The 25,562-nt window shown below is 48.5% G+C and overlaps 1 protein-coding gene across 1 annotated transcript in view; it reads right to left on the bottom strand.

Annotated features, from left to right (window-relative positions):
• LOC308687856 (uncharacterized protein) overlaps window positions 1–10,580 on the bottom strand; it is a 59,891-nt gene extending 49,311 nt beyond the window's left edge. Inside the window, exons 1-2 of the mRNA XM_081360684.1 lie at window positions 10,490–10,580; window positions 2,008–2,800 (exon numbers count right to left, since the gene is read on the bottom strand). Of these exons, the coding sequence (XP_081216810.1) occupies window positions 2,008–2,699 (692 nt within the window). The 5' untranslated portion in view covers window positions 2,700–2,800; window positions 10,490–10,580. The remainder of the gene's footprint in view (window positions 1–2,007; window positions 2,801–10,489) is intronic.
• Window positions 10,581–25,562: the final 14,982 nt, after the last annotated feature.

Here is a 25,562-nt window from a genome sequence, read left to right as displayed (position 1 = left end):
TTCATATAATAAATTATCAAAAATATTGTAACTACAGTAAAATATTTTTATGGGATCTCAAAGCTTGCAGAATCTTTAGTTTTTAAAAATTTAAATGAATAGGCAATATTTTAATGACAAAATTGCATTTCATTTATTCATCAAAATAAACAGAAAATAGTACAAACTTTGCTAAAGTTCTGGGTTCTAGGTAAAGGCCCCTTTTACATTTATACGATGTTTAATCGAAAGAAACCACTTTAATTATTTATTTTATCAAAATGCGTTGACCCATCAATGTTCAATAAAAACATACACTGTCAGGCCAAGAAAAAGAGTCTCTGTGTGGATTTAAATAGGCAAAAGAAATGATAGAAGCTGTTTTATGGAAGACATCATGTATAGTACCAGTGCCTAAGATAACAAACCCCTCTGAGTTCTCACACTACAGACCAATTGCTTTAACAGCGCAGTTGATGAAGGTCTTTGAGAGATTAGTATTAAACCATATTAAGCAGGTAATGAATGCTGCTGAGGATAAACTACAGTTTGCCTATAAAACTGGGGTTGGGGTAGATGATGCAATTATTTATCTCTTACACAAATCACTAAGTCATTTAGAGACTCTGGATAACATCGTCAGAATTACATTCTTTGATTTCTCGAGTGCATTTAACACTATACAGCCTTCACTACTTAATGTAAGATGGAGAATGATGGAGAACATCAGAGTATTGTCAATTGGTTAACTGACTATCTCCTAAACAGACCACAGTATGTGAGAATGCATGACTGTGTATCTCAAGTAGTGAAGTGCAGTACTGGAGTCCCTCAAGGAAAGGCTTTAGCTCCTTTTTTGTTTACTCTTTATATATCAGACTTTCAGTGCAACTTTGAAACCTGTCACCTGCGGAAATGTTCTGATGACTCAGCAATTGTTGACTGTATAACAGACCGTGATGAGGGTGAGTATCGGGAGCTATTCGAGAGTTTTGTGGATTGGTGTGAGATAAACAGTTTTAGGCTAAATGCTAGCAAATTGAAGGAAATTGTGGTTGATTTTAGTAGATAATATAGATAATAGAGGGGCGGAAATTGAGACTGTAACATCATATAAGTAAAACTGGATTGTTCTGATAATACGATGCAAGTGTATAAGAAGGGTCAAAGTCGTATTCATCTGTTAAGACGACTAAGATCCTTTGGAGTATGTCAGGCACTAAAGACCTTCTACGATTCTGTGGTATCATCTGTGATCTTGAATGCTGTAATTTGTTGGGGAGGAGGATTGTTGGAAAAGGAAAAGAACAAATTAAACAAGCTCATGAAGACAACAGGTTCTGCTGTGGGGATTGTGTTACTCACAATAGAGGAGATTAGGCATGATAGAATGATTGATAAAATGGTCTCTATAATGAATCATGATTGTCACACCCTTCATGAAACAGTTTGAGCCATAGAGAGTTCATTTAGCTCAAGACTAATTCATCCCTGCTGTCACAAGGCGTGATTTAGAAAGTCCTTTTTACCAACTGCTATTAGACTGTACAATCAGTGCTATACGAGATGATGATGGATGATGATATATGTTGTATATGTTGTTGTATATAATCATAATGCCTTGCGGAAACTGATACTGGAAAATAATGGCTATTGTTGTGAATGTTTTTTTTAGGGGTTCAGGCACGAAGTGCTGAAAACCTATTGTAATTGTTAAGATTTGTATTATTAATATTATTATTCCGCCGAAAAACTAATCGGGCAGAAACCGTAAGGCCTAGAGACTTGAAACATCCAGGACCGATGTTGGCTACCCCTGATCTATAGATATGTTCAATTTGGATACATATTTTATTTAGCCTTTTTACAATTATTTTTAATAACTATTAGTGCAACCATACGCACACATGTGTTTGTGTGTATGTGTGAGTTATTGGCAGTGTTGTAGTTCTGGGAGCAATGGAAAAAATATATCTTGTCTAGGGCGCCAACAGAGTCCGGACTGGCCCTGAACTTTATGATACTCACACAGGGTCAATGGTCATAGCAGGTCCATCACTGAATTTAGGGGGTGCATGCATGGAGTTGTTACTCTTCATGGACACACAGCTGAATCCTGGAGATGGTCCATCACTGAATTTAGGGGGTGCATGCATGGAGTTGTTACTCTTCATGGACACACAGCTGAATCCTGAAGATTGTCCATCACTGAATTTAGGGGGTGCATGCATGGAGTTGTTACTCTTCATGGACACACAGCTGAATCCTGAAGATGGTCCATCACTGAATTTAGGGGGTGCATGCATGGAGTTGTTACTCTGCATGGACACACAGCTGAATCCTGAAGATGGTCCATCACTGAATTTAGGGGGCGCATGCATGGAGTTGTTACTCTTCATGGACACACAGCTGAATCCTGAAGATGGTGCATCACTGAATTTAGGGGGTGCATGCATGGAGTTGTTACTCTGCATGGACACACAGCTGAATCCTGAAGATGGTCCACCACTGAATTTAGAGGGTGCATGCATGGAGTTGTTACTCTTCATGGACACACAGCTGGATACTGGAGATGCTGCTCTATGAGTGTGAAGAGGCGTCTCCTCCTCTCTCTCCTCACACACACTCATTTTACAGGTCCGGTTCTCCTCCTCTCTTTCCTCACACACACTCATTTTACAGGTACGGTTCTCCTCCTCTCTCTCCTCACACACACTCATTTTACAGGTACGGTTCTCCTCCTCCTCTCTCCTCACACACACTCATTTTACAGAAAGTTTGCTCCTTCTCTTCCTCCTTGATGAGAGACTTGATTCCAGACCTGTATGTTGACACAGAAAGCATGCACAAAACACAAATGAATTTCGACACATTTTAATTAAATGCCATTTTTTTTGTACATTTGGAGTGCTGTCAATACAGAGAACAACGACAAAAATCGGTGTTGCCTACACCGAGTTATCCTCTTTTTAAAATTTGCACCCTGTTGACTTCAATGGGGCAAGTTTTAAACCTGCTTTTAGCCTCTTAACATCCTTGATGTGTCATTACAAGTGCACAGAAAATGTGAGTGATTCCTTCAGAGTGAACACGAGTGAGTCTGACTGCAGTAGATGTGAAAGATATGTATAAAAATGATGTTATTTAAGCCAGCGCAAATACCTGTGTTTACATCCTGTTTTCGGTTGAAGTCCAAAGTAGTCGATTGCCGAGTTCACGAGCGTGATCATAGGTAACTAAACCAGATTCTCTGACTAAACCCAGAGCCATAGAGAGAAAGAGTTGCGACACTCTTTGATGTCGCCGCTATGGCTGTCACGTGGTTCATGTAAGCCCCAATAGTTCCAAAACATACGCTGGCTGTCATGTTCTTCTATGGGACAGACAGCAGCGATTGCATTATTGAACGGTAAATATAAAATAAAACACACACCCAAGTACTTTTTCAGCTGTTATTTCATTTTGTTAATGTCAGTTTTGCATTTGGAGACAAGTTTTAGGCTATATTTTTGGAGGGAAAAGCTTATTGTTCATGTTCGCATGGGTAGTAACACTGGCTTTAGCGGCTCTAACTTAACTTTTCCATATCATTCATCTGATGATGTACGTCTCGTGATATTTATTTTAGCACAACTGGGCTGTATTAGGCTATTGATTCCCGTGATTTTGCTTATAAATTTTGATTCAGCCATTAGCCTACCTTCGTGATCACGCAAAGAGGTCTGCCGTGGCGGTCCGTTCAGAATTCGCTTAGAAGCTAGCTCACTTCTTCTGATGAAAGTGGCCACCCCAGGACCACAACGTGAAACATTATCATGTTAAGACTAAGAATATTATTTTAATATTAAGCCATACACATTATCAAAACTATAACAGATTAAAAACGAATTTAAGCATTGCTGATACAAATGAAGGTTTTCAAATAAAATATTTTTATTAAACAATGACAGACAACAAAAATGTGTGCTTGTGTGAGTGTGTGTGTGAACAAGAAAAACAAAAACCAGGGGCAGGTGATCCATGAAACAGACAGGACTGGTGATGGCCATAACAATCCTAGAGGTCCAGCATTGTTCTCACAAGCCACTTCACTCAAGACAATAAAACATAATGAAAAGTTAGTATATCCCAAAAAATGTAATTAAATAAAAGTTGCTATAAAGGTAGCAGCGATTCATTACCGAACTCTTAGCTGACGAAGTCGCGCTAGCTAACTAGCTAGCAGGCAGTGCTTGAGAATTGCTTGCAGTGCTTGAGAACATAAAATATAAATAATTACGATGTGCATGTACCAATGAAGACCAGTATAAGCATCGCAAAGGGCCTCTGATACAAAACAGACAGTTGACAATTCAAAAGAGGTCGATATTTCAACAACTTAACTCTGGAACAACTCAACGCGCAGCAATGTAAGTGAATGGTGTCCAACGCCCAAATGACAGTGTTTGGAACTATTCCGATCTTCAAATCCCGGAAGTAGGCGGTTAAAAGCGCCGCCATTTTTTACAACGGAGGTCTATGGGAGTGTCGCAACTCTTTCTCTCTATGGCTCTGACTAAACCTATGCGCGTGAACTCGGCAATCGACTACTTTGGACTTCAACCGAAAACAGGATGTAAACACAGGTATTTGCGCTGGCTTAAATAACATCATTTTTATACATATCTTTCACATCTACTGCAGTCAGATTCACTCGTGTTCACTCTGAAGGAATCACTCACATTTTCTGTGCACTTGTAATGACACATCAAGGATGTTAAGAGGCTAAAAGCAGGTTTAAAACTTGCCCCATTGAAGTCAACAGGGTGCACATTTTAAAAATAGAATAACTCGGTGTTGGCAACACCGATTTTTGTCGTTGTTCTCTGTATTGACAGCACTCCAAATGTACAAAAAAATGAGCTCAATGTTAAAATTGACCGGAGTTCTCCTTTAACAGTTTTTCTCCAGTTAAAGGTGCTGTATGTAACTTTTTTTTATAAAATGAATCCTTTTTTTATTGCCCGTCTGTGAAGGGGTTGTAATCACACATTACAATGATCCACTTTTCGTGTTTTGCTATTACCTCTGAAGGCCAGTATTCCTATTTTTATGTGAAGTCTCCGGGTCGGATTTAGTGATGTGTCGTTCATGAACGATTCGTTCATTTTGAACAAATCTTTAATATGACTCGGGACTACCGAGTTGTCTCGGAGAATGATTCGTTCATTTTGTGTTGACCGCGCATGCGCATTACGCAACATATGGGTCAGTGACTCGTCAGTGTCTGACTCTGATCTGTCTGCTTGACCGGAAGCAGAAAAGATTAGTTCATCTTTCGAGTCTCGAGTTCGGGTTCGGGTCCGAGTCTTTCGTTCTTCCTGTCAGTCCCATAGAGGCTATGCTGTCAGTAACGGAAACAGAAATGATTAGTTCATCTCTCGAGTCTCGAGTCTTCGGGTTCGAGTCCGAGTCTTTCGTTCTTCCTGTCAGTCCCATAGAGGCTATGCTGTCAGTAACGGAAACAGAAATGATTAGTTCATCTCTCGAGTCTCGAGTCTTCGGGTTCGAGTCCGAGTCTTTCGTTCTTCCTGTCAGTCCCATAGAGGCTATGCTGTCAGTAACGGAAACAGAAATGATTAGTTCATCTCTCGAGTCTTCGGGTTCGGGTCCGAGTCTTTCGTTCTTCCTGTCAGTCCCATAGAGGCTATGCTGTCAGTACCGGAAACAGAAATGATTAGTTCATCTCTCGAGTCTCGAGTCTTCGGGTTCGAGTCCGAGTCTTTCGTTCTTCCTGTCAGTCCCATAGAGGCTATGCTGTCAGTAACGGAAACAGAAATGATTAGTTCATCTCTCGAGTCTTCGGGTTCGAGTCCGAGTCTTTCGTTCTTCCTGTCAGACCCATAGAGGCTATGCTGTCAGTAACGGAAACAGAAATGATTAGTTCATCTCTCGAGTCTCGAGTCTTCGGGTTCGAGTCCGAGTCTTTCGTTCTTCCTGTCAGTCCCATAGAGGCTATGCTGTCAGTAACGGAAACAGAAATGATTAGTTCATCTCTCGAGTCTTCGGGTTCGAGTCCGAGTCTTTCGTTCTTCCTGTCAGACCCATAGAGGCTATGCTGTCAGTAACGGAAACAGAAATGATTAGTTCATCTCTCGAGTCTTCGGGTTCGAGTCCGAGTCTTTCGTTCTTCCTGTCAGTCCCATAGAGGCTATGCTGTCAGTAGCGGAAACAGAAAAGATTAGTTCATCTCTCGAGTCTCGAGTCTTCGGGTTCGAGTCCGAGTCTTTCGTTCTTCCTGTCAGTCCCATAGAGGCTATGCTGTCAGTAACGGAAACAGAAATGATTAGTTCATCTCTCGAGTCTCGAGTCTTCGGGTTCGAGTCCGAGTCTTTCGTTCTTCCTGTCAGTCCCATAGAGACTATGCTGTCAGTAGCGGAAACAGAAAAGATTAGTTCATCTCTCGAGTAGTGCTGGGCGGTTTACCGGTTCATACCGAATACCGGTGTTTATTTTTGTTACGATATGAATTTTTAATATACCGCAATACCGGTGTATGTCGCTTTAATCGGAACGCGGCGCTGCGCGACACAGTCTCACCCCTCATTTACAACACACGTCTGCGGCGCATTACAGCTGCGACAAGGTTTTATTCCGTCCTCCACGCGGTGCGTCAAAATAGACTAGGCGCCTATATTTAGCGAAGCGGCGCGGAGAGCCGCTTCTGGGAAGCTTCGATCTGAAACACAAGCATTGACTAGAATGGGCACGAGACGTGTGGGGGTGAGAGTGTCTTTTTTCTCGCGGCGCGCGTGTTTTTATACTGTATTAACGTATCTGAAGTGAACTGACGGTCTTTAGAAAAGTTTCTTTGTTATTACGATTGAATCTTTCTTTATCTTTCCTGATAAAGCAGTGTTTATGAGCGTTGCTGCTTTGTGTACAGCCGTTACCGGGGAAACCACTGTTTCTGCCGCTCCTAAAGCGCGTCCTGCTGGCACCTCTTTGTAAACAGCCTTGCAAACCTGTATTATTAATATTAGTGTGGATTTTTTCTATAATATTCACTCATGACAATAAAATAGGGCATTATAAGTAAATCTACTGCAGTATTTCCTCTCTCACTCAGTAGAAAATGTGGTTAACACCCATCATGCTTGAAAAAAAAAAAAAAAAAAACGGTAAAAACCGTGAAACCGGTATAATTTAGAAAAAAACCGTGATGTTGATTTTTGGTCAAACCGCCCAGCACTACTCTCGAGTCTCGAGTCTTCGGGTTCGAGTCCGAGTCTTTCGTTCTTCCTGTCAGTCCCATAGAGGCTATGCTGTCAGTAGCGGAAACAGAAATGATTAGTTCATCTCTCGAGTCTCGAGTCTTCGGGTTCGAGTCCGAGTCTTTCGTTCTTCCTGTCAGACCCATAGAGGCTATGCTGTCAGTAGCGGAAACAGAAATGATTAGTTCATCTCTCGAGTCTTCGGGTTCGAGTCCGAGTCTTTCGTTCTTCCTGTCAGACCCATAGAGGCTATGCTGTCAGTAATGGAAACAGAAATGATTAGTTCATCTCTCGAGTCTTCGGGTTCGGGTTCGAGTCCGAGTCTTTCGTTCTTCCTGTCAGTCCCATAGAGGCTATGCTGTCAGTAACGGAAACAGAAATGATTAGTTCATCTCTCGAGTCTTCGGGTTCGAGTCCGAGTCTTTCGTTCTTCCTGTCAGTCCCATAGAGGCTATGCTGTCAGTAACGGAAACAGAAATGATTAGTTCATCTCTCGAGTCTTCGGGTTCGAGTCCGAGTCTTTCGTTCTTCCTGTCAGACCCATAGAGGCTATGCTGTCAGTAGCGGAAACAGAAATGATTAGTTCATCTCTCGAGTCTTCGGGTTCGGGTCCGAGTCTTTCGTTCTTCCTGTCAGACCCATAGAGGCTATGCTGTCAGTAACGGAAACAGAAATGATTAGTTCATCTCTCGAGTCTTCGGGTTCGAGTCCGAGTCTTTCGTTCTTCCTGTCAGTCCCATAGAGGCTATGCTGTCAGTAGCGGAAACAGAAATGATTAGTTCATCTCTCGAGTCTCGAGTCTTCGGGTTCGAGTCCGAGTCTTTCGTTCTTCCTGTCAGACCCATAGAGGCTATGCTGTCAGTACCGGAAACAGAAATGATTAGTTCATCTCTCGAGTCTTCGGGTTCGAGTCCGAGTCTTTCGTTCTTCCTGTCAGTCCCATAGAGGCTATGCTGTCAGTACCGGAAACAGAAATGATTAGTTCATCTCTCGAGTCTTCGGGTTCGAGTCCGAGTCTTTCGTTCTTCCTGTCAGTCCCATAGAGGCTATGCTGTCAGTAGCGGAAACAGAAATGATTAGTTCATCTCTCGAGTCTTCGGGTTCGAGTCCGAGTCTTTCGTTCTTCCTGTCAGTCCCATAGAGGCTATGCTGTCAGTAGCGGAAACAGAAATGATTAGTTCATCTCTCGAGTCTTCGGGTTCGAGTCCGAGTCTTTCGTTCTTCCTGTCAGTCCCATAGAGGCTATGCTGTCAGTAGCGGAAACAGAAATGATTAGTTCATCTCTCGAGTCTTCGGGTTTGAGTCCTTCGTTCTTTTGTCACGTGACTTGTAACCGTATTGAACACTAATTCACAACCTTTTTACAAACAAGCGCGTAGTTATTTTTTTATTTTTGTTTTACTCTACAGTTACGTGATGCGTTTCTGTTCTGTTTTTAGGTGATATATTATGGACAAAAAACATAGTGAATGACTCAAAAATATACATGAATCCAAAATACATAGGCCTAACACTTAATTTCAATTTTTTAAACTGATTTTTATTCATTAATAACACAAGGACAACAAAATAATATAACAACTCAATAGAGAAAAATAAAATACAGATGATATAAAATTAGTAATAGTCTAATTGACTTGAATTTGTGAAGTTAGATTTGAATAGTCAATATATTTCCCATATTTGTATATGTTTATGAAATTAACTGAAAATTATAATCCACATACAAGTCTCATCAAAGTGGTTTCCCCTATATTATATGGATAAAGCTTTGTATTAACCAACTCTTAAATATCACATTTAATGTTATAGAAAATAATCTTGAGAACAGAAACGCATCACGTAACTGTAAGAGTAAAAAAAAAAATATAAAAAAAATAAATAACTACGCGCTTGTTTGTAAAAAGGTTGTGAATTAGTGTTCAATACGGTTACAAGTCACGTGACAAAAGAACGACTATGGGACTGACAGGAAGAACGAAAGACTCGGACTCGAACCCGAAGACTCGAGACTCGAGAGATGAACTAATCATTTCTGTTTCCGTTACTGACAGCATAGCCTCTATGGGACTGACAGGAAGAACGAAAGACTCGGACTCGAACCCGAAGACTCGAGAGATGAACTAATCATTTCTGTTTCCGGAGTCCGGACCGGACCTGTGTCACACGGCCCGGCCCGGCCCGGATCAGAGTCAGACACAAACGAGTCGACAACTAAAGTCTCGACACGAACCCGAAAACACGAGAGGAGGAGAACAAACGTGATAAATATGAAGTTGCAAAAGAAAGAACGTCTCGGATCAGGAGGTGAGGTCAAATGAACTAAAACTGCAATAGCCTGAACTTAAGACTCAACAACTAATCAATTAATTAAACATTTCAGTTTCTTATAATTCTTCTTCTTATTTTTTACAAATGTAATCAACATTTTCACAAGTACTATATGTATTGGGCTATTTAACATGTCATTTTAATTATATTCTGCTGAAATGAACGAAATGAACGAAATGACTCGAAAAAAGATTCGTTCATTTTGCTGAACGAGACTCAAAGATCCGAGTCAGTAAAATGATCCGAACTTCCCACTACTAGTCGGATTTTCTGCGAAATCCACCGGATGTGACGTGAATGCGCGCTCCCGAGCCTCTCCGTTTTATATAGTCGGACAACGTTTGAGCACGAGCACGAGCGCTGTTGTTGCAATCTGAAACATCACCGCTAGAGGCCGCTGGATCCTACATACAGCACCTTTAATAGTGTTTGTTTGTAGAGCAACATGTCCGACATGTCGGCGACACTTTCAAACACAGCAGCCTCGTTTAAACGCTGGATTCACCTTCACTTTAATGACACTGCTGAACTCTAGCAGTTTTTCACAATCCATTTTTTCGTCTCGCATTAAGAAAATATGATGTTATTTATGTGTTGATTATCCCTCGACTACACTTCCTTTCCCCAGTCTCACTGCGCCACTGAACATTACAATAGGCTATCGATCATTTTAATAATAAAATAGTTTAAAGCCAACCAAGTATTTCAACATTAAACTAAAATTCTCCTGCTAAAGAAAAGAATAAGTGTAAGTTTAACCATTTTCGGCCAATTAATCAGTGTTACAGTTGACGTGAAGTAAATTAGGCCTATCACGAAAATAACTTTCAACTTTATCATTTATTTGAGTTTGAGTTCGTCATAAGGTCTGTTTAGACACAAATACTCTATCGATATTACAGCTATACAAAGTTTAACGAACTTACTGTCACATGTGAAGCGATTGCTGATTTTCTATCTTCCGAAATGGCGTCTTTACAGTCATCGACTGCTTTCGGTTTCACTGTGAGCTCTCGTGAGAAGTGCTAGTAGTATCAGCTCCTCCTCGAATGGGTTCTTTTCATCTTCCGGGTTTGAAACGAGGAAATAAATTACAGCAGGGCCAATTGTATTGCGGTAAATGCGAGGCCATAATTATTGTTTGCATTCTCACTTGCACAATTTTTGTAAGAAGAGTTTGAAACAGCATTTGGAGATTGATTTGTTAATGGAAAGTATACACAAACAAAAATACTACAATTTAGAATTTCGGTAACAATTTGTTTTAATGGTCCCATTCTGTTGACTAAGTAACTTTGCAACTTCATGCCAACTATCAGGCATTAGAGTATTAGTTGACAGTCTGCTTAATATCTGCTAACACGTGTGCTATTATGTTATAGAATTCACTGTTGTCAACACTTCTATCGTAAGTTAAAAATAAACAAATCTGCATAAAGTAACTAAACATAAGTTATCTATTTTATTCGCCGATTAGTACTGTTGATATTGAGGAACATGTTGGATAAAAAGTGAGTTAAAATCAGCAACAACCTCAACATGTAAATGTATAATTCACAGAGGAAAGGTGAATCTTGTCTGGATGTTGTAGGAACAGATGAATGTGTGTGTGTTTATCCGGTGGAGAGTGGCTCATGAAGGCTTTGAGTGAGTATACTACAGAAATTAATTAAAAAAAATACATTTAAATCTTAGGTAGTAGTTTATTTAAATTACTGTATTTTAAACAGAGTTATTACAACACTCTTCCCTTACGAGCCCCTCCATCACTCCACCTGCTCTTTTGACACCCTCCATCACTCCACCTGCCCTCATGAGCCCCTCCATCACTCCACCTGCCCTTATGAGACCCTCCATCACTCCACCTGCCCTTATGAGCCCCTCCATCACTCCACCTGCCCTTATGAGACCCTCCATCACTCCACCTGCCCTTATGAGACCCTCCATCACTCCACCTGCCCTTATGAGACCCTCCATCACTCCACCTGCCCTTATGAGCCCCTCCATCACTGATCTTATGAGACCCTCCATCACTCCACCTGCCCTTACGAGACCATCCATCACTCCACCTGCCCTTATGAGACCCTCCATCACTCCACCTCCCCTTATGAGTCCCTCCATCACTCCACCTGCCCTTATGAGCCCCTCCATCACTCCACCTCCCCTTATGAGTCCCTCCATCACTCCACCTGCCCTTACGAGACCATCCATAACTCCACCTGCCCTTATGAGCCCCTACATAACTCCACCTGCCCTTATGAGTCCCTCCATCACTCCACCTGCCCTTATGCGACCCTCCATCACTCCACCTGCCCTTATGAGCCCCTCCATCACTCCACCTGCCCTTATGAGACCATTAATCACTCCACCTGCCCTTATGAGCTGCTACATCACTCCACCTGGCCTTATGAGCCCCTACATCACTCCACCTGCCCTTATGAGACCCTCCATCACTCCACCTGCCCTTATGAGACCTTCCATCACTCCACCTGCTCTTATGAGACAGGGATGGAAATTAGCACCCGCCACCAGCCAAATGCGGGTGATTTTGTGTTGTGGCGGGTAAACTCGCTTCACCTACCGGCCACCGTGGCGGGTAAATAAAAATAGCATACTGTTTCACACAGACGGCAGACACTTTAAAAAAAAAAAATGTGGCGTTACATCGCAGGCGTTAAGAGCTGGTTAAGAGGTCTGCAGAGAAAACATCTTTGCCTTAACTTAACATTGAAATCACTTGCGCCGGACGCGCTATACGCACCGACGGGAACGCGACGGTGGAGCGTTTTTAAGATTTCCACTCTGAAGGGTGGTTTCACTTTTTTTGCGTTTTTAAGCCCCAAAAACGCCGTCGCCGTCTAAACGAAAGGCACATCTGATAAAATATTTTTACGTTTTCACCCGCGAGCGTTCTCGTGTAAACAGGGCCTAGTTTCATTGTTGGGACTAAAAACGTAAAACTGGAAGCCATAAAATACCACGAATCATCCAAATGCCACATCCAGGTAAAAAAGAGAAATATATATATATAAGAGAGAAAGAGTGTATAAGAGAGAAATAGAAAATGTCAGTATTTCATTGAAACTTGAGATTAAATAAACTGCTTAAAGGGATACTCCACTTTAAAATGAAAATTCTGTCATCATATATTCACCCTCATGTTGTTTCAAACCTGTATGAATTTCTTTCTTCTGCTGAACAGAAAGGAAGATATTTAGAAGAATGTCAGTAACCAGACAGTTTCTGGTACCATTGACTTCCATGGTATATTTTTTTTCCTACTATGGAAGTCAATGAGACCAGAAACTGTCTGGTTACTGACATTCTTCTAAATATCTTCCTTTCTGTTCAGCAGAAGAAAGAAATTCATACAGGTTTGAAACAACATGAGGGTGAGTATATGATGACAGAATTTTCATTTTTAAGTGGTATTAATTTTCACATGCAGTTACACATTGTCGGTTAAAAATAAGAAAGTGGCTGGTAAAAACATTGAGTGGCTGGTAGATTTTGAAATCCACCAGCCACAGTGGCCGGTGGACAAAAAAGTTAATTTCCATCCCTGTTATGAGACCCTACATCACTCCACCTGCCCTTATGAGCCCCTACATCACTCCACCTGCCCTTATGAGCCCCTACATCACTCCACCTGCCCTTATGAGCCCCTCCATCACTCCACCTGCCCTTATGAGCCCCTCCATCACTCCACCTGCCCTTATGAGCCCCTACATCACTCCAACTGCCCTTATGAGCCCCTACTTCACTCCACCTGCCCTTATGAGACCCTCCATCACTCCACCGGCCCTCACGAGACCCTCCATCACTCCACCTGCCCTCACGAGACCCTCCATCACTCCACTTGCCCTAATGAGCCCCTCCATCACTCCACCTGCCGTTATGAGCCCCTACATCACTCCACCTGGCCTCATGAGACCCTCCTTCACTCCACCTGCCCTTATGAGTCCCTCCGTCACTCCAACTGCCCTTATGAGTCCCTCCGTCACTCCAACTGCCCTTATGAGTCCCTCCATCACTCCACCTGCCCTTATGAGCCCCTCCATCACTCCACCGGCCCTTACGAGACCCTTCATCACTCCACCTGCCCTTACAAGACCCTCCATCACTCCACCTGCCCTTATGAGACCCTCCATCACTCCACCTGCCGTTATGAGCCCCTCCATCACTCCACCGGCCCTTACGAGACCCTCCATCACTCCACCTGCCCTTATGAGACCCTCCATCACTCCACCTGCCCTTATGAGACCCTCCATCACTCCACCTGCCCTTATAAGTCCCTTCATCACTCCACCTGCCCTTATGAGCCCCTACATCACTCCACCTGGCCACATGAGACCCTCCATCACTCCAACTACCCTTATGAGCCCCTCCATCACTCCACCTGCCCTTATGAGCCCCTCCATCACTCCAACTGCCCTTATGAGTCCCTCCGTCACTCCACCTGCCCTTATGAGCACCTCCATCACTCCACCTGCCCTTATAAGTCCCTCCATCACTCCACCTGCCCTTATGAGCCCCTACATCACTCCACCTGGCCTCATGAGACCCTCCTTCACTCCACCTGCCCTTATGAGTCCCTCCGTCACTCCAACTGCCCTTATGAGTCCCTACATCACTCCACCTGCCCTTATGAGCCCCTCCATCACTCCACCTGCCCTTATAAGTCCCTCCATCACTCCACCTGCCCTTATGAGCCCCTACATCACTCCACCTGGCCTCATGAGCCCCTCCATCACTCCACCTGCCCCTATGAGCCCCTCCATCACTCCAACTGCCCTTATGAGTCCCTCCGTCACTCCACCTGCCCTTATGAGCCCCTCCATCACTCCACCTGCCCTTATAAGTCCCTCCATCACTCCACCTGCCCTTATGAGCCCCTACATCACTCCACCTGGCCTCATGAGACCCTCCTTCACTCCACCTGCCCTTATGAGTCCCTCCATCACTCCACCTGCCCTTATGAGCCCCTACATCACTCCACCTGGCCTCATGAGACCCTCCTTCACTCCACCTGCCCTTTTGCGTCCCTCCGTCACTCCAACTGCCCTTATGAGCCCCTCCATCACTCCACCTGCCCTTATGAGCCCCTCCATCACTCCAACTGCCCTTATGAGCCCCTCCATCACTCCACCGGCCCTTACGAGACCCTCCATCACTCCACCTGCCCTTATGAGACCCTCCATCACTCCACCTGCCGTTATGAGCCCCTACATCACTCCACCTGGCCTCATGAGACCCTCCTTCACTCCACCTGCCCTTATGAGTCCCTCCGTCACTCCAACTGCCCTTATGAGTCCCTCCATCACTCCACCTGCCCTTATGAGCCCCTACATCACTCCACCTGGCCACATGAGACCCTCCATCACTCCAACTGCCCTTATGAGCCCCTCCATCACTCCACCTGCCCTTATGAGCCCCTCCATCACTCCACCTGCCCTTACGAGACCATCCATCACTCCACCTGCCCTTTTGAGACCCTTCATCACTCCACCTGCCCTTATGAGAACCTCCATCACTCCACCTGCCCTTGTGAGACCCTCCATCACTCCACCTGCCCTTTTGAGACCCTTCATCACTCCACCTGCCCTTTTGGGACCCTCCATCACTCCACCTGGCCTCATGAGACCCTCCATCACTCCACCTGCCCTCATGAGACCCTCCTTCACTCCACCTGCCCTTATGAGACCCTCCATCAGTCCACCTGCCCTTATAAGTCCCTCCATCACTCCACCTGCCCTTACGAGACCCTCCATCACTCCACCTGCCCTTATGAGACCCTCCATCACTCCACCTGCCGTTATGAGCCCCTACATCACTCCACCTGGCCTCATGAGACCCTCCTTCACTCCACCTGCCCTTATGAGTCCCTCCGTCACTCCAACTGCCCTTATGAGTCCCTCCATCACTCCACCTGCCCTTACGAGACTCTCCATCACTCCACCAGCCCTTATGATACCCTTAATCACTCCACCTGCCCTTATGAGACCCTCCATCACTCCACCGGCCCTCACGAGACCCTCCATCACTCCACCTGCCCTCACGAGACCCTCCATCACTCCACCTGCCCTAATGAGCCCCTCCATCACTCCACCTGCCGTTATGAGCCCCTACATCACTCCACCTGGCCTCATGAGACCCTCCTTCACTCCACCTGCCCTTATGAGTCCCTCCGTCACTCCAACTGCCCTTATGAGTCCCTCCGTCACTCCAACTGCCCTTATGAGTCCCTCCATCACTCCACCTGCCCTTATGAGCCCCTCCATCACTCCACCGGCCCTTACGAGACCCTTCATCACTCCACCTGCCCTTACAAGACCCTCCATCACTCCACCTGCCCTTATGAGACCCTCCATCACTCCACCTGCCGTTATGAGCCCCTCCATCACTCCACCGGCCCTTACGAGACCCTCCATCACTCCACCTGCCCTTATGAGACCCTCCATCACTCCACCTGCCCTTATGAGACCCTCCATCACTCCACCTGCCCTTATAAGTCCCTCCATCACTCCACCTGCCCTTATGAGCCCCTACATCACTCCACCTGGCCACATGAGACCCTCCATCACTCCAACTGCCCTTATGAGCCCCTCCATCACTCCACCTGCCCTTATGAGCCCCTCCATCACTCCAACTGCCCTTATGAGTCCCTCCGTCACTCCACCTGCCCTTATGAGCCCCTCCATCACTCCACCTGCCCTTATAAGTCCCTCCATCACTCCACCTGCCCTTATGAGCCCCTACATCACTCCACCTGGCCTCATGAGACCCTCCTTCACTCCACCTGCCCTTATGAGTCCCTCCGTCACTCCAACTGCCCTTATGAGCCCCTCCATCACTCCACCTGCCCTTATGAGCCCCTCCATCACTCCAACTGCCCTTATGAGTCCCTCCGTCACTCCACCTGCCCTTGTGAGCCCCTCCATCACTCCACCTGCCCTTATAAGTCCCTCCATCACTCCACCTGCCCTTATGAGCCCCTACATCACTCCACCTGGCCTCATGAGACCCTCCTTCACTCCACCTGCCCTTATGAGTCCCTCAGTCACTCCAACTGCCCTTATGAGCCCCTCCATCACTCCACCTGCCCTTATGAGCCCCTCCATCACTCCAACTGCCCTTATGAGTCCCTCCGTCACTCCACCTGCCCTTATGAGCCCCTCCATCACTCCACCTGCCCTTATAAGTCCCTCCATCACTCCACCTGCCCTTATGAGCCCCTACATCACTCCACCTGGCCTCATGAGACCCTCCTTCACTCCACCTGCCCTTATGAGTCCCTCAGTCACTCCACCTGCCCTTATGAGCCCCTACATCACTCCACCTGGCCTCATGAGACCCTCCTTCACTCCACCTGCCCTTATGCGTCCCTCCGTCACTCCAACTGCCCTTATGAGCCCCTCCATCACTCCACCTGCCCTTATGAGCCCCTCCATCACTCCAACTGCCCTTATGAGCCCCTCCATCACTCCACCGGCCCTTACGAGACCCTCCATCACTCCACCTGCCCTTATGAGACCCTCCATCACTCCACCTGCCGTTATGAGCCCCTACATCACTCCACCTGGCCTCATGAGACCCTCCTTCACTCCACCTGCCCTTATGAGTCCCTCCGTCACTCCAACTGCCCTTATGAGTCCCTCCATCACTCCACCTGCCCTTATGAGCCCCTACATCACTCCACCTGGCCACATGAGACCCTCCATCACTCCAACTGCCCTTATGAGCCCCTCCATCACTCCACCTGCCCTTATGAGCCCCTCCATCACTCCACCTGCCCTTACGAGACCATCCATCACTCCACCTGCCCTTTTGAGACCCTTCATCACTCCACCTGCCCTTATGAGAACCTCCATCACTCCACCTGCCCTTGTGAGACCCTCCATCACTCCACCTGCCCTTTTGAGACCCTTCATCACTCCACCTGCCCTTTTGGGACCCTCCATCACTCCACCTGGCCTCATGAGACCCTCCATCACTCCACCTGCCCTCATGAGACCCTCCATCACTCCACCTGCCCTTATGAGACCCTCCATCACTCCACCTGCCCTTATAAGTCCCTCCATCACTCCACCTGCCCTTATGAGACCCTCCATCACTCCACCTGCCCTTTTGGGACCCTCCATCACTCCACCTGGCCTCATGAGACCCTCCATCACTCCACCTGCCCTCATGAGACCCTCCATCACTCCACCTGCCCTTATGAGACCCTCCATCACTCCACCTGCCCTTATAAGTCCCTCCATCACTCCACCTGCCCTTATGAGCCCCTACATCACTCCACCTGGCCACATGAGACCCTCCATCACTCCAACTGCCCTTATGAGCCCCTCCATCACTCCACCTGCCCTTATGAGCCCCTCCATCACTCCAACTGCCCTTATGAGTCCCTCCGTCACTCCACCTGCCCTTATGAGCCCCTCCATCACTCCACCTGCCCTTATAAGTCCCTCCATCACTCCACCTGCCCTTATGAGCCCCTACATCACTCCACCTGGCCTCATGAGACCCTCCTTCACTCCACCTGCCCTTATGAGTCCCTCCGTCACTCCAACTGCCCTTATGAGCCCCTCCATCACTCCACCTGCCCTTATGAGCCCCTCCATCACTCCAACTGCCCTTATGAGTCCCTCCGTCACTCCACCTGCCCTTATGAGCCCCTCCATCACTCCACCTGCCCTTATAAGTCCCTCCATCACTCCACCTGCCCTTATGAGCCCCTACATCACTCCACCTGGCCTCATGAGACCCTCCTTCACTCCACCTGCCCTTATGAGTCCCTCCATCACTCCACCTGCCCTTATGAGCCCCTACATCACTCCACCTGGCCTCATGAGACCCTCCTTCACTCCACCTGCCCTTATGCGTCCCTCCGTCACTCCAACTGCCCTTATGAGCCCCTCCATCACTCCACCTGCCCTTATGAGCCCCTCCATCACTCCAACTGCCCTTATGAGCCCCTCCATCACTCCACCGCCCCTTACGAGACCCTCCATCACTCCACCTGCCCTTATGAGACCCTCCATCACTCCACCTGCCGTTATGAGCCCCTACATCACTCCACCTGGCCTCATGAGACCCTCCTTCACTCCACCTGCCCTTATGAGTCCCTCCGTCACTCCAACTGCCCTTATGAGTCCCTCCATCACTCCACCTGCCCTTATGAGCCCCTCCATCACTCCACCGGCCCTTACGAGACCCTTCATCACTCCACCTGCCCTTACGAGACTCTCCATCACTCCACCAGCCCTTATGATACCCTTAATCACTCCACCTGCCCTTATGAGACCCTCCATCACTCCACCGGACCTCACGAGACCCTCCATCACTCCACCTGCCCTCACGAGACCCTCCATCACTCCACCTGCCCTAATGAGCCCCTCCATCACTCCACCTGCCGTTATGAGCCCCTATATCACTCCACCTGGCCTCATGAGACCCTCCTTCACTCCACCTGCCCTTATGAGTCCCTCCGTCACTCCAACTGCCCTTATGAGTCCCTCCATCACTCCACCTGCCCTTATGAGCCCCTCCATCACTCCACCGGCCCTTACGAGACCCTTCATCACTCCACCTGCCCTTACGAGACCCTCCATCACTCCACCTGCCCTTATGAGACCCTCCATCACTCCACCTGCCGTTATGAGCCCCTCCATCACTCCACCGGCCCTTACGAGACCCTCCATCACTCCACCTGCCCTTATGAGACCCTCCATCACTCCACCTGCCGTTATGAGCCCCTACATCACTCCACCTGGCCTCATGAGACCCTCCTTCACTCCACCTGCCCTTATGAGTCCCTCCGTCACTCCAACTGCCCTTATGAGTCCCTCCATCACTCCACCTGCCCTTATGAGCCCCTCCATCACTCCACCGGCCCTTACGAGACCCTTCATCACTCCACCTGCCCTTACGAGACTCTCCATCACTCCACCAGCCCTTATGATACCCTTAATCACTCCACCTGCCCTTATGAGACCCTCCATCACCCCACCGGCCCTCACGAGACCCTCCATCACTCCACCTGCCCTTACGAGACCATCCATAACTCCACCTGCCCTTATGAGCCCCTACATAACTCCACCTGCCCTTATGAGTCCCTCCATCACTCCACCTGCCCTTATGCGACCCTCCATCACTCCACCTGCCCTTATGAGCCCCTCCATCACTCCACCTGCCCTTATGAGACCATTAATCACTCCACCTGCCCTTATGAGCTGCTACATCACTCCACCTGGCCTTATGAGCCCCTACATCACTCCACCTGCCCTTATGAGACCCTCCATCACTCCACCTGCCCTTATGAGACCTTCCATCACTCCACCTGCTCTTATGAGACAGGGATGGAAATTAGCACCCGCCACCAGCCAAATGCGGGTGATTTTGTGTTGTGGCGGGTAAACTCGCTTCACCTACCGGCCACCGTGGCGGGTAAATAAAAATAGCATACTGTTTCACACAGACGGCAGACACTTTAAAAAAAAAAAATGTGGCGTTACATCGCAGGCGTTAAGAGCTGGTTAAGAGGTCTGCAGAGAAAACATCTTTGCCTTAACTTAACATTGAAATCACTTGCGCCGGACGCGCTATACGCACCGACGGGAACGCGACGGTGGAGCGTTTTTAAGATTTCCACTCTGAAGGGTGGTTTCACTTTTTTTGCGTTTTTAAGCCCCAAAAACGCCGTCGCCGTCTAAACGAAAGGCACATCTGATAAAATATTTTTACGTTTTCACCCGCGAGCGTTCTCGTGTAAACAGGGCCTAGTTTCATTGTTGGGACTAAAAACGTAAAACTGGAAGCCATAAAATACCACGAATCATCCAAATGCCACATCCAGGTAAAAAAGAGAAATATATATATATAAGAGAGAAAGAGTGTATAAGAGAGAAATAGAAAATGTCAGTATTTCATTGAAACTTGAGATTAAATAAACTGCTTAAAGGGATACTCCACTTTAAAATGAAAATTCTGTCATCATATATTCACCCTCATGTTGTTTCAAACCTGTATGAATTTCTTTCTTCTGCTGAACAGAAAGGAAGATATTTAGAAGAATGTCAGTAACCAGACAGTTTCTGGTACCATTGACTTCCATGGTATATTTTTTTTCCTACTATGGAAGTCAATGAGACCAGAAACTGTCTGGTTACTGACATTCTTCTAAATATCTTCCTTTCTGTTCAGCAGAAGAAAGAAATTCATACAGGTTTGAAACAACATGAGGGTGAGTATATGATGACAGAATTTTCATTTTTAAGTGGTATTAATTTTCACATGCAGTTACACATTGTCGGTTAAAAATAAGAAAGTGGCTGGTAAAAACATTGAGTGGCTGGTAGATTTTGAAATCCACCAGCCACAGTGGCCGGTGGACAAAAAAGTTAATTTCCATCCCTGTTATGAGACCCTACATCACTCCACCTGCCCTTATGAGCCCCTACATCACTCCACCTGCCCTTATGAGCCCCTACATCACTCCACCTGCCCTTATGAGCCCCTCCATCACTCCACCTGCCCTTATGAGCCCCTCCATCACTCCACCTGCCCTTATGAGCCCCTACATCACTCCAACTGCCCTTATGAGCCCCTACTTCACTCCACCTGCCCTTATGAGACCCTCCATCACTCCACCGGCCCTCACGAGACCCTCCATCACTCCACCTGCCCTCACGAGACCCTCCATCACTCCACTTGCCCTAATGAGCCCCTCCATCACTCCACCTGCCGTTATGAGCCCCTACATCACTCCACCTGGCCTCATGAGACCCTCCTTCACTCCACCTGCCCTTATGAGTCCCTCCGTCACTCCAACTGCCCTTATGAGTCCCTCCGTCACTCCAACTGCCCTTATGAGTCCCTCCATCACTCCACCTGCCCTTATGAGCCCCTCCATCACTCCACCGGCCCTTACGAGACCCTTCATCACTCCACCTGCCCTTACAAGACCCTCCATCACTCCACCTGCCCTTATGAGACCCTCCATCACTCCACCTGCCGTTATGAGCCCCTCCATCACTCCACCGGCCCTTACGAGACCCTCCATCACTCCACCTGCCCTTATGAGACCCTCCATCACTCCACCTGCCCTTATGAGACCCTCCATCACTCCACCTGCCCTTATAAGTCCCTTCATCACTCCACCTGCCCTTATGAGCCCCTACATCACTCCACCTGGCCACATGAGACCCTCCATCACTCCAACTACCCTTATGAGCCCCTCCATCACTCCACCTGCCCTTATGAGCCCCTCCATCACTCCAACTGCCCTTATGAGTCCCTCCGTCACTCCACCTGCCCTTATGAGCACCTCCATCACTCCACCTGCCCTTATAAGTCCCTCCATCACTCCACCTGCCCTTATGAGCCCCTACATCACTCCACCTGGCCTCATGAGACCCTCCTTCACTCCACCTGCCCTTATGAGTCCCTCCGTCACTCCAACTGCCCTTATGAGTCCCTACATCACTCCACCTGCCCTTATGAGCCCCTCCATCACTCCACCTGCCCTTATAAGTCCCTCCATCACTCCACCTGCCCTTATGAGCCCCTACATCACTCCACCTGGCCTCATGAGCCCCTCCATCACTCCACCTGCCCCTATGAGCCCCTCCATCACTCCAACTGCCCTTATGAGTCCCTCCGTCACTCCACCTGCCCTTATGAGCCCCTCCATCACTCCACCTGCCCTTATAAGTCCCTCCATCACTCCACCTGCCCTTATGAGCCCCTACATCACTCCACCTGGCCTCATGAGACCCTCCTTCACTCCACCTGCCCTTATGAGTCCCTCCATCACTCCACCTGCCCTTATGAGCCCCTACATCACTCCACCTGGCCTCATGAGACCCTCCTTCACTCCACCTGCCCTTTTGCGTCCCTCCGTCACTCCAACTGCCCTTATGAGCCCCTCCATCACTCCACCTGCCCTTATGAGCCCCTCCATCACTCCAACTGCCCTTATGAGCCCCTCCATCACTCCACCGGCCCTTACGAGACCCTCCATCACTCCACCTGCCCTTATGAGACCCTCCATCACTCCACCTGCCGTTATGAGCCCCTACATCACTCCACCTGGCCTCATGAGACCCTCCTTCACTCCACCTGCCCTTATGAGTCCCTCCGTCACTCCAACTGCCCTTATGAGTCCCTCCATCACTCCACCTGCCCTTATGAGCCCCTACATCACTCCACCTGGCCACATGAGACCCTCCATCACTCCAACTGCCCTTATGAGCCCCTCCATCACTCCACCTGCCCTTATGAGCCCCTCCATCACTCCACCTGCCCTTACGAGACCATCCATCACTCCACCTGCCCTTTTGAGACCCTTCATCACTCCACCTGCCCTTATGAGAACCTCCATCACTCCACCTGCCCTTGTGAGACCCTCCATCACTCCACCTGCCCTTTTGAGACCCTTCATCACTCCACCTGCCCTTTTGGGACCCTCCATCACTCCACCTGGCCTCATGAGACCCTCCATCACTCCACCTGCCCTCATGAGACCCTCCTTCACTCCACCTGCCCTTATGAGACCCTCCATCACTCCACCTGCCCTTATAAGTCCCTCCATCACTCCACCTGCCCTTACGAGACCCTCCATCACTCCACCTGCCCTTATGAGACCCTCCATCACTCCACCTGCCGTTATGAGCCCCTACATCACTCCACCTGGCCTCATGAGACCCTCCTTCACTCCACCTGCCCTTATGAGTCCCTCCGTCACTCCAACTGCCCTTATGAGTCCCTCCATCACTCCACCTGCCCTTACGAGACTCTCCATCACTCCACCAGCCCTTATGATACCCTTAATCACTCCACCTGCCCTTATGAGACCCTCCATCACTCCACCGGCCCTCACGAGACCCTCCATCACTCCACCTGCCCTCACGAGACCCTCCATCACTCCACCTGCCCTAATGAGCCCCTCCATCACTCCACCTGCCGTTATGAGCCCCTACATCACTCCACCTGGCCTCATGAGACCCTCCTTCACTCCACCTGCCCTTATGAGTCCCTCCGTCACTCCAACTGCCCTTATGAGTCCCTCCGTCACTCCAACTGCCCTTATGAGTCCCTCCATCACTCCACCTGCCCTTATGAGCCCCTCCATCACTCCACCGGCCCTTACGAGACCCTTCATCACTCCACCTGCCCTTACAAGACCCTCCATCACTCCACCTGCCCTTATGAGACCCTCCATCACTCCACCTGCCGTTATGAGCCCCTCCATCACTCCACCGGCCCTTACGAGACCCTCCATCACTCCACCTGCCCTTATGAGACCCTCCATCACTCCACCTGCCCTTATGAGACCCTCCATCACTCCACCTGCCCTTATAAGTCCCTCCATCACTCCACCTGCCCTTATGAGCCCCTACATCACTCCACCTGGCCACATGAGACCCTCCATCACTCCAACTGCCCTTATGAGCCCCTCCATCACTCCACCTGCCCTTATGAGCCCCTCCATCACTCCAACTGCCCTTATGAGTCCCTCCGTCACTCCACCTGCCCTTATGAGCCCCTCCATCACTCCACCTGCCCTTATAAGTCCCTCCATCACTCCACCTGCCCTTATGAGCCCCTACATCACTCCACCTGGCCTCATGAGACCCTCCTTCACTCCACCTGCCCTTATGAGTCCCTCCGTCACTCCAACTGCCCTTATGAGCCCCTCCATCACTCCACCTGCCCTTATGAGCCCCTCCATCACTCCAACTGCCCTTATGAGTCCCTCCGTCACTCCACCTGCCCTTGTGAGCCCCTCCATCACTCCACCTGCCCTTATAAGTCCCTCCATCACTCCACCTGCCCTTATGAGCCCCTACATCACTCCACCTGGCCTCATGAGACCCTCCTTCACTCCACCTGCCCTTATGAGTCCCTCAGTCACTCCAACTGCCCTTATGAGCCCCTCCATCACTCCACCTGCCCTTATGAGCCCCTCCATCACTCCAACTGCCCTTATGAGTCCCTCCGTCACTCCACCTGCCCTTATGAGCCCCTCCATCACTCCACCTGCCCTTATAAGTCCCTCCATCACTCCACCTGCCCTTATGAGCCCCTACATCACTCCACCTGGCCTCATGAGACCCTCCTTCACTCCACCTGCCCTTATGAGTCCCTCAGTCACTCCACCTGCCCTTATGAGCCCCTACATCACTCCACCTGGCCTCATGAGACCCTCCTTCACTCCACCTGCCCTTATGCGTCCCTCCGTCACTCCAACTGCCCTTATGAGCCCCTCCATCACTCCACCTGCCCTTATGAGCCCCTCCATCACTCCAACTGCCCTTATGAGCCCCTCCATCACTCCACCGGCCCTTACGAGACCCTCCATCACTCCACCTGCCCTTATGAGACCCTCCATCACTCCACCTGCCGTTATGAGCCCCTACATCACTCCACCTGGCCTCATGAGACCCTCCTTCACTCCACCTGCCCTTATGAGTCCCTCCGTCACTCCAACTGCCCTTATGAGTCCCTCCATCACTCCACCTGCCCTTATGAGCCCCTACATCACTCCACCTGGCCACATGAGACCCTCCATCACTCCAACTGCCCTTATGAGCCCCTCCATCACTCCACCTGCCCTTATGAGCCCCTCCATCACTCCACCTGCCCTTACGAGACCATCCATCACTCCACCTGCCCTTTTGAGACCCTTCATCACTCCACCTGCCCTTATGAGAACCTCCATCACTCCACCTGCCCTTGTGAGACCCTCCATCACTCCACCTGCCCTTTTGAGACCCTTCATCACTCCACCTGCCCTTTTGGGACCCTCCATCACTCCACCTGGCCTCATGAGACCCTCCATCACTCCACCTGCCCTCATGAGACCCTCCATCACTCCACCTGCCCTTATGAGACCCTCCATCACTCCACCTGCCCTTATAAGTCCCTCCATCACTCCACCTGCCCTTATGAGACCCTCCATCACTCCACCTGCCCTTTTGGGACCCTCCATCACTCCAC

The sequence above is a fragment of the Scardinius erythrophthalmus genome (genome assembly GCF_964197995.2).
Source record: "Scardinius erythrophthalmus genome assembly, chromosome: 1".
NCBI classification, from domain to species: domain Eukaryota; kingdom Metazoa; phylum Chordata; class Actinopteri; order Cypriniformes; family Leuciscidae; genus Scardinius; species Scardinius erythrophthalmus.
This window is presented reverse-complemented; position numbering and strand designations above follow the sequence as displayed.